Below are 13,851 nucleotides of genomic sequence, written 5' to 3'. Positions count from 1 at the left end.
GTCAAATTGTTTCTGAGCAATGGTCGAAATTGCTACAGACCATCGGATTTTCCGATAGGAATTTTTTTCCGTCAGAAAAATTGAGAACCAGCTCTCAATCTTTTGCTGGCGTAAATTCCGACAGCAAAAGTCCGATGGAGCATACACACGGTCGGAATTTCCGTTCAAAAGCTCACATCGGACTTTTGCTGTCGGAGCATAAGACATTATTGCACTCCCTTTGCCTGTTGTCTAAAAAAGTGGTCTCCAAACTGTGTCTCACAGGCCAGATGTGGCCCTTTGCTTGCCTTTATCCAGCCCTTGGAAATGTATTTTTCCCACTGATATGAGGCACTATTCCTCACACTGACACCAATGATGGGGTGCTATTCCTCCCATTAATGCCAATAATGGGGCACTATTCCTCCCACTAATATTCCTCCTCTTACTGACCACAGGTGTCACAGTTTTTTTTACTCTCGCTGACCACCAAGATTGAGGCATTGTCTACTCCCACTGGCCACAGTTCAACCTCCGAAGATCAGTAAACTGACTCTTTGTTTATAAACAATGGAGACCCCAGTCTAAAAGAATCAACACACAATTTAATGTTCACGTGATTAAAACCCAACTCTGGAAATGAGATAATATCTACCTTTGCCGTGAGCCCCCGCAAACTGCATTAAACCAGTGCAGGGGCCCTGTGCAAGGATATATATTTTTTGGTGCCTGGAGTTGGGCTTTTATAGTGAAGGCTGTATTATTCTTTACAATTACAAATAAAGCATTCAAAAACATTACTTAAATGTTGTTACTCCTTCCATTTTTCCACGGTTTCCTTGGTACTCATGCCTTGGTTTCATGCTATTTGGTGGTTGTACATTATCATACTGAGGGTATTTCTCCACATATTCAGTCAGTACACAAGGTTGTCCAGATTTGTCAAAAATCTTTGTAGGAATATGTGGGCATCGGTGGCGCCTGCAGGAAACAAAAAGATTTAACGATGAAGAACATTGTGACCACAAATTACTTTAAAACCTTATATGGTAAATGCTATATGATAAATGGGCCAGGACAGAACTACGTAGAAGTTAGATGTGTTAGGCTGGGTTTCCAATATTGTGAATTGGATGGATTGGGTTCACACAATCTCAACGGCTCAAAAACAGAACTTCTCCTGTTTCACGCCAACCGAAAAAATCATCCCGCAACAACATGGACACCCCCGCCCATTCTGGGGAAAACCATCACCCCTAGCACCAAAGTCAAAAGTCTCGGAGTCATTTTCGACACTAACATGACAATGGATGCACAAATAGGGTCAGTGGATCGTACCATCTGCTGCGCCTACTACGCAGACTCACCCCCTTTATCCCAAAAGAAGACATAGCAGTCATGGTAGGAACAATCATCAATTCCAGACTCGACTATGCAAATGCCCTCTATCTCGGACTCCCCAATTACCAAATCATTTGTTTGCAAGTCGTTCAAAACACGGCCGCTCAACTAGTGACTGGGAAAAAAACATGGGAATCAATCTCACCTTCTCTGAGATCCCTTCATTGGTTGCCAGTAAAAGACAGAATCACTTTCAAGGCACTCTGCCTAACGCATAGGTGTATCCAAGGAAACGCCCCCCAATATCTATGCGAAAAACTAAAAGCTCACAACCCCAATCGTGTTCTGCGATCCACCAACCAAAATCTACTCCAGATACCCAAAGCCATATACAAGTCCAAAGTAGAACGAAGATTTGCAGTCCAAGGACCTAGACTGTGGAACGCTCTACCAACCACCATCCAATTGGAGGGGAACCACTTGGCCTTCAGGAGAAAGATCAAAACCCATCTCTTCTGAGGTTAAAACGTTTACTCAGGAATGAATACCAAGCGCCCAGAGGCGATTCAGTTTGCATGTGTTGCGCTATAAAAGTTTTTCACTCACTCACTCAGCTTCGGGACAGCTGCAGAGCGAATTGCACAGGAGTCCTGTGTGCCTTTTGGTCTGTTTAGGTCCAAATTCAACCAAAAATGGAGACCAAAATCAACTTGAAACGGTGAACAGGGATGCACCGGACCCCTGCTATGAGCCGCTCTGCGTGGCAGTGTGAACTCAGCCTCAAAGATGAATTCCAGGTATGGATATTTTATACATAGTTACATTGATCCAGCTTGGACCAATGTAACTACCGGTAGACATGTGCCATACCTGGCCAAAGCCCCTGGCCATTGCTACTTAAGTGATCTTCACTTGCTTCCAGGTCCCATGCCAAGCAGCTGCCTGCTACGTTCTGAACACAAGAGATTGGCCACGCATGCCTTGCATGAATACAAAGTGTCCTCTGATTGGAAGAAGTGTAGAATGTGACGTCACCAGCCCACCTCTTAATTTTTCCAATCAGAGAATGCTTTGCATTGATTCTGAAAATACAAAGTATTCTCTGACTTGCACCACTGCCAAATGGGCAATTCCTGTGTTCATAAGTCGCAGGGCAGCCAATCGCCGCAGGACCCTGAAGCAAGTGAAAAATCATTGGAGTAGTGATGTGTACTTCAGTAATTTCCAGCTTCCAGGGGCATCAGCCGGGTATGGTATATTGGTATATGCAGTTACTTGGTCCAAGCTATAGCAATGTATAAAATATAAAATTCCTGTAATTCACCATTAAGCATATCAATGCTCATGTGTTTTAGTAGCTTTTATATTATTATAATTGACTTGGCTTAGTACTGGATTTTAACCTAACTTTGAGGCCTCGTACACACGATAGGTTAGCCAGAGGACAACGGTCTGAAGGACAGTTGTGTTAGGTTAACCCATGAAGCTGACTGATGGTCCGTCGTGCCTACACACCATCAGTTAAAAAACCGATCGTATCAGAACGCGGTAACGTAAAACACAACGACGTCCTGAAAAACGAAGTTCAATGCTTCCAAGCATGCGTCGACTTGATTCTGAGCATGCGTGGGTTTTTTAACCGATGGTCGTGCGTACTAACGATCGGTTTTGACCTATCGTTAGCAATCCATCGGTTAAATTTTAAAGCAAGTTCCTATTTTTTTAACCGAAGGTTAAATAACCTATGGGGCCCACACACGATCGGTTTTGACCGATGAAAACGGTCCTTCAGACCGTTGTCCTCTGGCTATCCTATCGTGTGTACGAGGCCTAATGGTGCATTCTACATTAAAGTGTAAGTAAACCCACCTATCATTTTCAGCCAAGGAAGCTGCCATCTTAATCTTAATCTTCAACTGCCATGGTGCTGCACATGTGATCAGTTATGACACCAGCCATTGGATGGTTTGACCGTTTGGTTGAGAGCACAACCAATGGGACAGTTAGCAATCCCGGCATGCCGGAAATTTAACTGCTTTTTGAAACTGTTAAATCGATGGGTTTACTTCCTCTTTAAATAAAATATAATGTATTCTTGCAATAAATAAACTGAGCACGGCAAAGTTAAAGGACCTATATGCAGTGGAACCTTGGCTTACGAGTAATGCGGTTAATGAGCGTTTTGAAAGACGAGCAATTTTTTTTTTAAAATATTGACTCGGTTTGCCAGTGTTGTCTCGCAAAACGAGCAGAATTCAAGCTTCTGCAGTGTGCAGTACCGCATTTGGCCAGAGGTGCAGGGGCGCCGGCGACACTCGGAACGGTTCGGAGCCGTTAAGGAAATACACTGAACCACTACCACTCGGAAACACTTGAAAATATTGCGTTCCCAAGTGTTTTCGAGCCTTTTCCGAGGGTTTCTGAATTCAGCCGAGCTGTCTCTGAGTATTTCCGAGTGTCTTCAGCGCCCCCCCCCCCACCTCTGGCCACATGCAGCATTGCATGCAATAGAAGTCAATGCGGAACTAATTATCTTTGTTTCCATTAACTTCTATGGGGAAACTCGTTTTGATATGCGAGTGCTTTGGATTACAAGCATTCTCCTGGAACGGATTATGCTCGTAATCCAAGGTTCCACTGTACCTAAAATAGGTTTTGTACTGTTTGGCTACAGATGTAAAAACACAGGTGCCCCCACATGACTGTACTCAGGACTGGAAGGCAGACAGGAGTATCCACGTGTGCCCCATACCCAAAATGTATAAACTTACCATATTAATGGGCCTGGTAAATACTGATGAATATTAGCTGACTATGGCAGTATACATTTATCTATGTAGCTTATATATTTAGTATTTAGGAGAGCTTCGGCAGAGAACATTAAAGTGCTTGTAAAGGCTCAAGTTTTTTTTACCTTCATGCATTTTATGCGTAAAGCTAAACACCTATTTTAATGAGCCTTTAATATCACTTTAAAGAGGAACTGCAGTCTGCTCACATAATTTGTAATAAAAATATCTTTGCCGTTCTTCTTCCATCCAACCACTTTGCATATACAGTGATGAAAATAAGTATTTGAACACCCTGCTATTTTGCAAGTTCTCCCACTTGGAAATCATGGAGGGGTCTGAAATTGTTATCGTAGGTGCATGTCCACTGTGAGAGACATAATCAAAAAAAAAATCCAGAAATCACAATGTATGATTTTTTTAACTATTTATTTGTATGATACAGCTGCAAATAAGTATTTGAACACCTGAGAAAAACAATGTTAATATTTGGTACAGTAGTCTTTGTTTGCAATTACAGAGGTCAAACGTTTCTTGTAGTTTTTTACCAGGTTTGCACACACTGGAGGAGGGATTTTGGCCCACTCCTCCACACAGATCTTCTCTAGATCAGTCAGGTTTCTGGGCTGTCGCTGAGAAACACGGAGTTTGAGCTCCTTCCAAAGATTCTCTATTGGGTTTAGGTCTGGAGACTGGCTAGGCCACGCCAGAACCTTGATATGCTTCTTACAGAGCCACTCCTTGGTTATCCTGGCTGTGTGCTTCGGGTCATTGTCATGTTGGAAGACCCAGCCTTGACCCATCTTCAAAGCTCTAACTGAGGGAAGGAGGTTGTTGCCCAAAATCTCGCAATACATGGCCCCGGTCATCCTCTCCTTAATACAGTGCAGTCGCCCTGTCCCATGTGCAGAAAAACACCCCCAAAGCATGATGCTACCACCCCCATGCTTCACAGTAGGGGTGGTGTTCTTGGGATGGTACTCATCATTCTTCTTCCTCCAAACACGGTTAGTGGAATTATGACCAAAAAGTTCTATTTTGGTCTCATCTGACCACATGACTTTCTCCCATGACTCCTCTGGATCATCCAAATGGTCATTGGCAAACTTAAGACGGGCCTTGACATGTGCTGGTTTAAGCAGGGGAACCTTCCGTGCCATGCATGATTTCAAACCATGACGTCTTAGTGTATTACCAACAGTAACCTTGGAAACGGTGGTCCCAGCTCTTTTCAGGTCATTGACCAGCTCCTCCCGTGTAGTCCTGGGCTGATTTCTCACCTTTCTTAGGATCATTGAGACCCCACGAGGTGAGAGTTTGCATGGAGCCCCAGTCCGAGGGAGATTGACAGTCATGTTTAGCTTCTTCCATTTTCTAATGATTGCTCCAACAGTGGACCTTTTTTCACCAAGCTGCTTGGCAATTTCCCCGTAGCCCTTTCCAGCCTTGTGGAGGTGTACAATTTTGTCTCTAGTGTCTTTGGACAGCTCTTTGGTCTTGGCCATGTTAGTAGTTGGATTCTTACTGATTGTATGGGGTGGACAGGTGTCTTTATGCAGCTAATGACCTCAAACAGGTGCATCTAATTTAGGATAATAAATGGAGTGGAGGTGGACATTTTAAAGGCAGACTAACAGGTCTTTGAGGGTCAGAATTCTAGCTGATAGACAGGTGTTCAAATACTTATTTGCAGCTGTATCATACAAATAAATAGTTAAAAAATCATAAATTGTGATTTCTGGAAAAAAAAAATTGATTATGTCTCTCACAGTGGATATGCACCTACGACGACAATTTCAGACCCCTCCATGATTTCCAAGTGGGAGAACTTGCAAAATAGCAGGGTGTTCAAATACTTATTTTCCTCACTGTATTTTATAATTGTCATTCTGTACTTGTGAAATATGCTGCAGAAATCTCTCTCCACTGATTCTGGCTGCATCCATTTTAACTGTGGGCAGCTGAAGCTTCAACTTCCTGGATTTACACAGACAGAGAGGCACACCTCATTGGCCCTCTTATGACTCACTCCCCTACCCTTCCTGGCAAACTCTCATGGGAGTGAGAGAGAGAGCTGTGCACATGATGTCATAAGCCTAGGCTTTTTACCAGACAAGAAACAGGAAGTGGGCTATATAAGCTATTTACTGGCAGTATTTTTTTTTTACTATGCCAAGTTAAAACAACAAGGGCAGAAGATTTAATAGATAGAAAGATGAAAAAAATTACTGAAGTTCCACGTTAAGCCATACACTTGAGTCTGTTAGCCTCCTATTGAATACATTCATCTGTCTATTAAATGCCATTGGTCGTACATATAGTAGTGCCAACTTAAAGAGAAACCAATGAGCTAGAGGGAACTCATAAAAACTCCATGAACACACTATATACGCTATATATATATACACACACACACAGAGTTGTTTAAAAAAAAGTAATTGCACCCTCCCATGCTGAATCATGAATGAACTGTGATTAACCACAATTTCTTGGAAAGCCGAGTTAAATTTCACTTGCCACTAGGGTTGCCAACTCATCCCTTTAAAACAGAACACATATTAATTACACAGGTTCTGTGGCTGATTAAGGAGGTAATTAAACTCACTTGGTGCCTTATTTGCAATAAATTAGCCTCAGAACCTGTGTAATTAATATGTGTTCTGTTTTAAAGGGATGAGTTGGCAACCCTACTTGCCACACCCAGGCCTGATTACTGCCAGACCCGTTGAATCAAGAAATCACAAAAATAGAAGCTGTCTGACAAAGTGAAGCACGCTAACAGATCACAAAAAGCCACACATCATGCCACAATAAAATAAAAATGTAAAATCAAGAACAGATTGGAAAAAAAGTAATGCACATGTATCGGTCTAGGAAGGGTTTCAAAACCATTTCTAAGGCTTTGGAACTCCAATGAACCACAGGGAGAATCATTATCCACAAATAGAGATAACTTGGAACAGTGGTGAACCTTCCCAGGAGTGGCTGACCTACAAAAATTACTCCAAGATCATGACGACAACTCATCCAGGAGGTCATAAAAGAACCCAGAACATCATCTAAAGAACTGCAGGCCTCACTTGCCTCAGGTAAGATCAGTGTTCATGATTCATCAATAAAAAAGAGACTGGAAAAAATGGCATCCATGGGAGAGTTCCAAGGCCAAAGCCACTGCTGACCAAAAAGAACACAACGGTTCATCTCACATTTACCAAAAAACATCTTGATTATCCCCAAGACTTTTAGGCAAATATTCTGTGGACTGACTAGACAGAAATTTAAATTTTTGGAAGGTGTGCATCCCGTTACATCTGGCATAAAATGAATACAGCATTTCACAACAAGAACATCATACCAACAGTCAGACATAGCGGTGGTAGCGTGATGGTCTGGGGCTGCTTTGCAGCTTCAGGACCTGGACGACTTCCCATAATTGATGGAACCATGAATTCTGAGCTCTACCTGAAAATACTAAAGGAGAATGTCCGGCCATCAGTTTGTGACCTCAAGATCAAGTGGACTTGGGATATGCAGCAGCACAATGATACAAAACACAACAGCAAGTCCACCTCCGTATGGTTCAAACAAAGCAAAATTTAGGTTCGAGTGGCCTAGTCAAAGCCTGGACTTAAATCCAAAATTGCTCCACAGCAATGTGAAAGATTTATTGCCAGTTATCTCAAACGCTTGATTGCAGTTGTTGCTGCCAAGGGTGGCACAACCAGTTATTAGGTTTAGGGGGCAATTACTTTTTCACATAAAGCCAGCAGGTTCTTGACAGCTTTTTTGCCTTAATAAATGCATTTTGTATTTACTCGGGTTAACTTTGTGTAACAATACATTTTTTTGATAAACTGAGTCATTAAAGAGGGGGTTCACCCTATACATTTTTTTTCCTAGCATTAAATTAAGCATAGTAGCGCGAGCTACAGTATGCCTTTATTTTATTTTTTTGCCCCGTACTCACTGTTTAATCCTATAGTGAAGATTCAGACTCCCCGCGGGGAATGGGCGTTCCTATCCAGAGGGAAGATGATTGACGGCCGGCTCTGGCGCGTCACGCTTCTCCGGAAATAGCCGAAATAGGACTTGGCTCTTCACGGCGCCTGCGCCTAGTCATTGCGCAGGCGCCGTATAGCGCGGTGAAGAGCCGAGACCTACTCCGGCTATCTTCGGGGAGCGTGACGTGCCAGAGCCGGCCGTCAATCATCTTCCCTCTGGATAGGAACGTCCATTCCCCGCGGGGAGTCTGAATCTTCACTATAGGATTAAACAGTGAGTACGGGGCAAAAAAATAAAATAAAGGCATACTGTAGCTTGCGCTACTATGCTTAATTTAATGCTAGAATGTTGTTATTGAGGGTGAACCACTGCTTTAAAGTGTGAAAAATATGCAAAAAATATGAAAAATCAGAAAAGGGGCAAATACTTTTTCACACAACTGTATACAGTGGCTATACAAAGTATACACACCCCTGTTAAAATGTCAGGATTCTGTTATGTAAAAAAATGAGACAAAGATAAATCATTTCAGAACATTTTCCACCTTTAATGTGACCTATAAACTGTACAACTCAATTGAAAAACAAACTGAAATCTTTAAAGGGGGGGGGGTAAAAATAAAAAACTAAATTAATGTGGTTGCATACATGTTCACACCCTCTTATAACTGGGGATGTAGCTGTGATCAGAATTAAGCAATCACATTCAAACGCATGTTAAATAGGAGTCAGTACATCCCTGCCATCATTTAGAGTGCCTCTGATAAACCCCAAATAAAGTTCAGCTGTTCTAGTAGGTCTTTCTTGACATTTTCTTAGTGGCATAGTACAGCAAAACCCATGGTCCTGCAGAGAGCTTCCAGAGATCTCATTGTTAAGGTGTCAGAAAGGAATTTCCAAGGCATTAGATATACCATGAAAACAGTGAACACAGTTATAATCAAGTGGAGAAAATATGGCACAACAGTGGAATTACCAAAAACTGGACGTCCTTCCAAAACTGATGAAAAGACTAGAAGAAATCTAGTCAGGGAGGCTGCCAAGAGGCCTACAGCAACATTAACCTCCTGAGACCCACGCTATAGCCAAATGACGGCTACAGCGCGGTTCTGAATATCCAAGTGAACGTCAATTGAGGTCCGCCCCTTTGGGCGTTCCCCGCGCGCGCTCCAGAGCGCGCAGCGGGGAACTTCTGTGTTGGCCATGTCCCTTGGACACAGCCAATTACAGATCGCCGCGAACGGCCAATCAGAGTGGCTGTTTGCGATGCGATCTATGCGGCCAATGAGAGATGATCTCATATGTAAACATATGAGATCATCTCTCATTGCCGGCTCACACAGAGACAGCGTCCTGTCTCTGGAGAGGAGACCGATCTGTGTCTCTTGTACATAGGGACACAGATCGGTCACCCCCCCCAGTCACCCCCCCCACCTACAGTTAGAACACTATATAGGGAACATATTTAACCCCTTCCTCACCCCCTAGTGTTAACCCCTTCAATGCCAGTCACATTTATACAGTAATTAGTGCATATTTATATCACTGATCGCAGTATAAATGTGAATGGCGCCCAAAATGTGTCAAAAGTGTCCGATGTGTCCGCCATAACGTCGCAGTCGCAATAAAAATCGCAGATCGCCACCATTTCTAGTAAAAAAATAATAATAAAAAATAATAATTCTGTCCCCTATTTTGTAGGCGCTATAACTTTTGCGCTTATTGCGAGTTTTTTTTTTTTTACCAAAAATATGTAGAAGAATACGTATCGGCCTAAACTGAGAAAAAAATGTGTTTTTTTTTTTTTAATTGGCATATTTATTATAGCAACAAGTAAAAAATATTGTATTTTTTTTCAAAATTGTCGCACTTTTTGGTTTATAGCGCAAAAAATAAAAACCGCACAGGCGATCAAATTCCACCAAAAGAAAGCTCTACTTGTGGGGAAAAAAGGACGTACATTTTGTTTGGGAGCCACGTCGCACGACCGCGCAATTGTCAGTTAAAACGACGCAGTGCCGGAAGCTGAAATTTCACCTGGGCAGGAGGGGAGTATATGTGCCCAGTAAGCAAGTGGTTAAAGGAGCTGCAGGAATATCTGGCAAGTACTGGCTGTGTGGTACATGTGACAACAATCTCTCGTATTCTTCATATGTCTGGGCTATGGGGTAGAGTGACAAGATGGAAGCCTTTTCTTACCAAGAAAGACATCCAAGCATGGCTAAATTTAGCAAAAACACATCTGAAGTCTCCCAAAAGCATGTGGGAAAATGTGTTATGATCTGATGAAACCAATGTTGAACTTTTTCGGCCAGAATTCCAAAAGATGTGTTTGGCGCAAAAACAACACTGCACATCACCAACAGTACACCATGCCCACCGTGAAGCATGGTGGTGGCAGCATCATGCTTTGGGGCTGTTTTTCTTCAGCTAGAACAGGGGCCTTAGTCAAGATAGAGGAAATTATGAACAGTTCCAAATACCAGTCAATATTGGCACAAAACCTTCAGGCTTCTGCTAGAAAACAACATGAAGAGGAACTTCATCCTTCAGCATGACAACGACCCAAAACATACATCCAAATCAACAAAGGAATGGCTTCACCAGGAGAAGATTAAAGTTTTGGAATAGCCCAGCCAGAGCCAAGACCTGAATCCCATTGAAAATCTGTGGGATGATCTGAAGAGGGCTGTGCACAGGAGATGTCCTCGCAATCTGACAGATTTAGAGTTTTTGCAAAGAAGAGTGGGCACATCTTGCCAAGTCAGGATGTGTCATGTTGAAAGATTCATACCCAAAGAGACTGAGCGCTGTAATAAAATCAAAAGGCGTTTCAACAAAGTATTTGTTTAAGGGGGGTGTGCACACTTATGCAACCATATTATTGTAGTTTTTTTATTTTTACTTCCCTCCAACTAAAAGATTTCAGTTTGTTGTTAAACTGAGTTGTACAGTTTATAGGTCATTTTAAAAGGTGGAAAAAGTTCTGAAATTAATTATCTTTGTGTCATTTTTTTACATCACAGAAACCTAACATTTTAACAGGGTTGTGTAGAATTTTTATATACACTGTGGGGCAGATTCATGTACATTTGCATGGGCGCAGCGTATGTGAGATACGCTACGCCGCTGTAACTTACTTTTCAAAGCTTTGAATCCAGAAAGAATTTGCGCCGTAAGTTACGGCGGCGTAGTGTAACTCTCGCGGCGTAACGGCGCGTAATTCAAATCGGCGAGTAGGGGGCGTGTTTCATTTAAATGAAGCGCGTCCCCGCGCCGAACTAACTGCGCATGCTCCGTCCCTAAATTTCCCGCCGTGCGTTGCGCTAAATGACGTCGCAAGGACGTCATTGGTTTTGACGTGGACGTAAATTACGTCCAGCCCGATTCACGGACGACTCACGCAAACGAAATAAAAAAAAAATTTAATTCCACGCAGGAACGACGGCCATACTTAACATAGCGTACGCCACCAGATAGCAGCTCGTACGTTCGTGGATCGTTGGAAATAGCTAATTTGCATACTCGATGCGGAATACGACGGGAACGGCACCCAGCGGACGCCGAAGAATTGCATCTAAGATCCGAAGGCGTACGAAGACGTACGCCTGTCGGATCTAACCCAGATGCCGTCGTATCTTGTTTTGAGGATTTAAAACAAAGATACGACGCGGGAAATTTGAAAGTACGCCGGCGTATCACTAGATATGCCGGCGTACTTTCTTTGTGGATCTGCCCCTGTATATATATACACACACACACACTATATTGCCTTTACCAGGGCTCAAAATTTGAAGTCACGAGCCACTAGCCAGGCCTTGAAAGTTACTCGCCACCGGTTGCCCCACCCAACCCCTCCCCTGCCCCTAAGTCCGCCCCTAAACACACCCTCATAAATGATCTCATGAAATTACATTGTTAAATGTTTTATGCAGAATGAAGTTACAAAAATAAATATTAACAACAATATTAACATAAAGCATATCAGTAACCATCAGTGCAGCCTCACATTAGCCATTAAATGCAGCTTTACAGTTCCCATGAATGCAGCCACACTGTGCCCATCATTGCAGCCTCACTGTTCCCATCAAATGAAGCCTCTCTGTCCCCATCAAATGGAATCACTGTGCCCATCAATGCAGCCTCACTGTGCCCATCAATGCTGCTCACTGTGCCCACAAATGCTGCCCATAAATGTAGCCACGCTGTGCCCATAAACGTAGCCACACTGTGCCCATAAACGTAGCCACACTGTGCCCACAAATGCTGCTTCTTCCTGACAAATGTGGAGGGAGGAGTGGCGGCTACAAGCAGTGTACAGCCAGGAGGGACGTCCGGTCACCGTAGTTTTCAGTCACCTTAAATGGAAGTTTTTGTCCTAGAAGAAGTAAAGTGACGATGACAGGAGGTGACCCACGTCCAGTCCTGAGGACACAAGGTGAGGTCACCACTCTAGGAGGGCCATATGGTAACCTGGGCTCCCCATAGGACGTCCCCTCCCCCGGTTCCTATCACAGACCATCCACCGTCATACATGCAGCTGGCAGCCTTTCCCCCTTCATGCTCAGCAACACCTCACACAAACCTGACTACAGGAACCCGCTCAACCCTGCTACTTATAGACTGACGTCACGTCCAATCCTACCAAGAGAGAAGGGGGCGGGAATCCTTCCACCAATCGCAACTCCCGACAGCACGTAGACCCAATCAGAACAAGATACTTAAGACACCCCGGTGGGCACATGGGTGTGTTTTTTTCTTTTTGTGCTTATCAGCGATATCGAGTCACATGACATGTCCTACCCCCCCTCCACCCGGTGTGGGAGCGGCAGCGGAGACCCACTCTCCAAATACCCATAGACACGCCCACTCCCCCTGGCTTTCCCATAAGGGGGAGGGGGAAGCTGCCTGTCAGGGCTCCGCCTCTAAGTAATGTTCTAGGGAAAAAATACAGATTTTAACTTTTAACCACTTAAGGAGCGGCTCACGTACATATACGTCATCACTTTAAAGATGAATATCTCGGTAACGGAAGCAGCTGCTGCCACAGCTGAGATATCCATCTTTAACGTGGCCGGTCCTGTAAATGATAACGGTGGTCTCTGCGTGGGATGTGCCACATACATGAGCAGCGCCCGCATAAGTGAGGTATTGCCGCAATCCTTAGAGCGAGAGCAATAATTCTAGCCCTAGACCTCCTCTGTAACTCAAAAGATGCAACCTATAGAATTTTTTAAACGTCGCCTATGGAGATTTTTAAGGGTAAAAGTTTGACGCCATTCCACGAGCGGGCGCAATTTTGAAGCGTCACATTTGGGGTATCATTTTACTCAGCGTAACATTATCTTTCACAATATAACAAAAAATTGGGCTAACTTTACTGCTGTCTTATTTTTTAATTAAAAAAAAGTGATTTTTTTCCAAAAAAAGTGCGCTTGTAAGACCGCTGCGCAAATACGGTGTGACAAAAAGTATTGCAATGACCGCCATTTTATTCTCTAGGGTGTTAGAAAAAAATATATATATAATGTTTGGGGGTTCCAAATAATTTTCTAGCAAAAAAAACTGTTTTAAACTTGTAAACACCGAGCCTTAAGTGGTTAAAGGAACAAAGGTTGTTTTTCTTAGTATACATGCAGGGCGGCTCAGTGGTGTAGAGGTTAGAGCTCTCGCCTGGCAGTTGGCAGTTATACCGGTCGCAGGTTCAATTCCCGACCCCAAACACCAATCTGCATGGAGTT

At 43.3% G+C, this 13,851-nt stretch overlaps 1 protein-coding gene across 1 annotated transcript in view; it reads right to left on the bottom strand.

Moving 5' to 3' along the window:
* Positions 1-13,851, bottom strand: part of SAXO2 (stabilizer of axonemal microtubules 2) — a 62,321-nt gene that overhangs the window by 14,470 nt on the left and 34,000 nt on the right. Inside the window, exon 2 of the mRNA XM_040342559.1 lies at positions 781-960. Coding sequence (XP_040198493.1) covers positions 781-960 — 180 coding nt within the window. The remainder of the gene's footprint in view (positions 1-780; positions 961-13,851) is intronic.

The sequence above is a fragment of the Rana temporaria genome, chromosome 3 (genome assembly GCF_905171775.1).
Source record: "Rana temporaria chromosome 3, aRanTem1.1, whole genome shotgun sequence".
Lineage (NCBI taxonomy): Eukaryota > Metazoa > Chordata > Amphibia > Anura > Ranidae > Rana > Rana temporaria.
The sequence above is the reverse complement of the archived record's forward strand: the minus strand, read 5'-3'. Positions and strand labels throughout refer to the sequence as shown.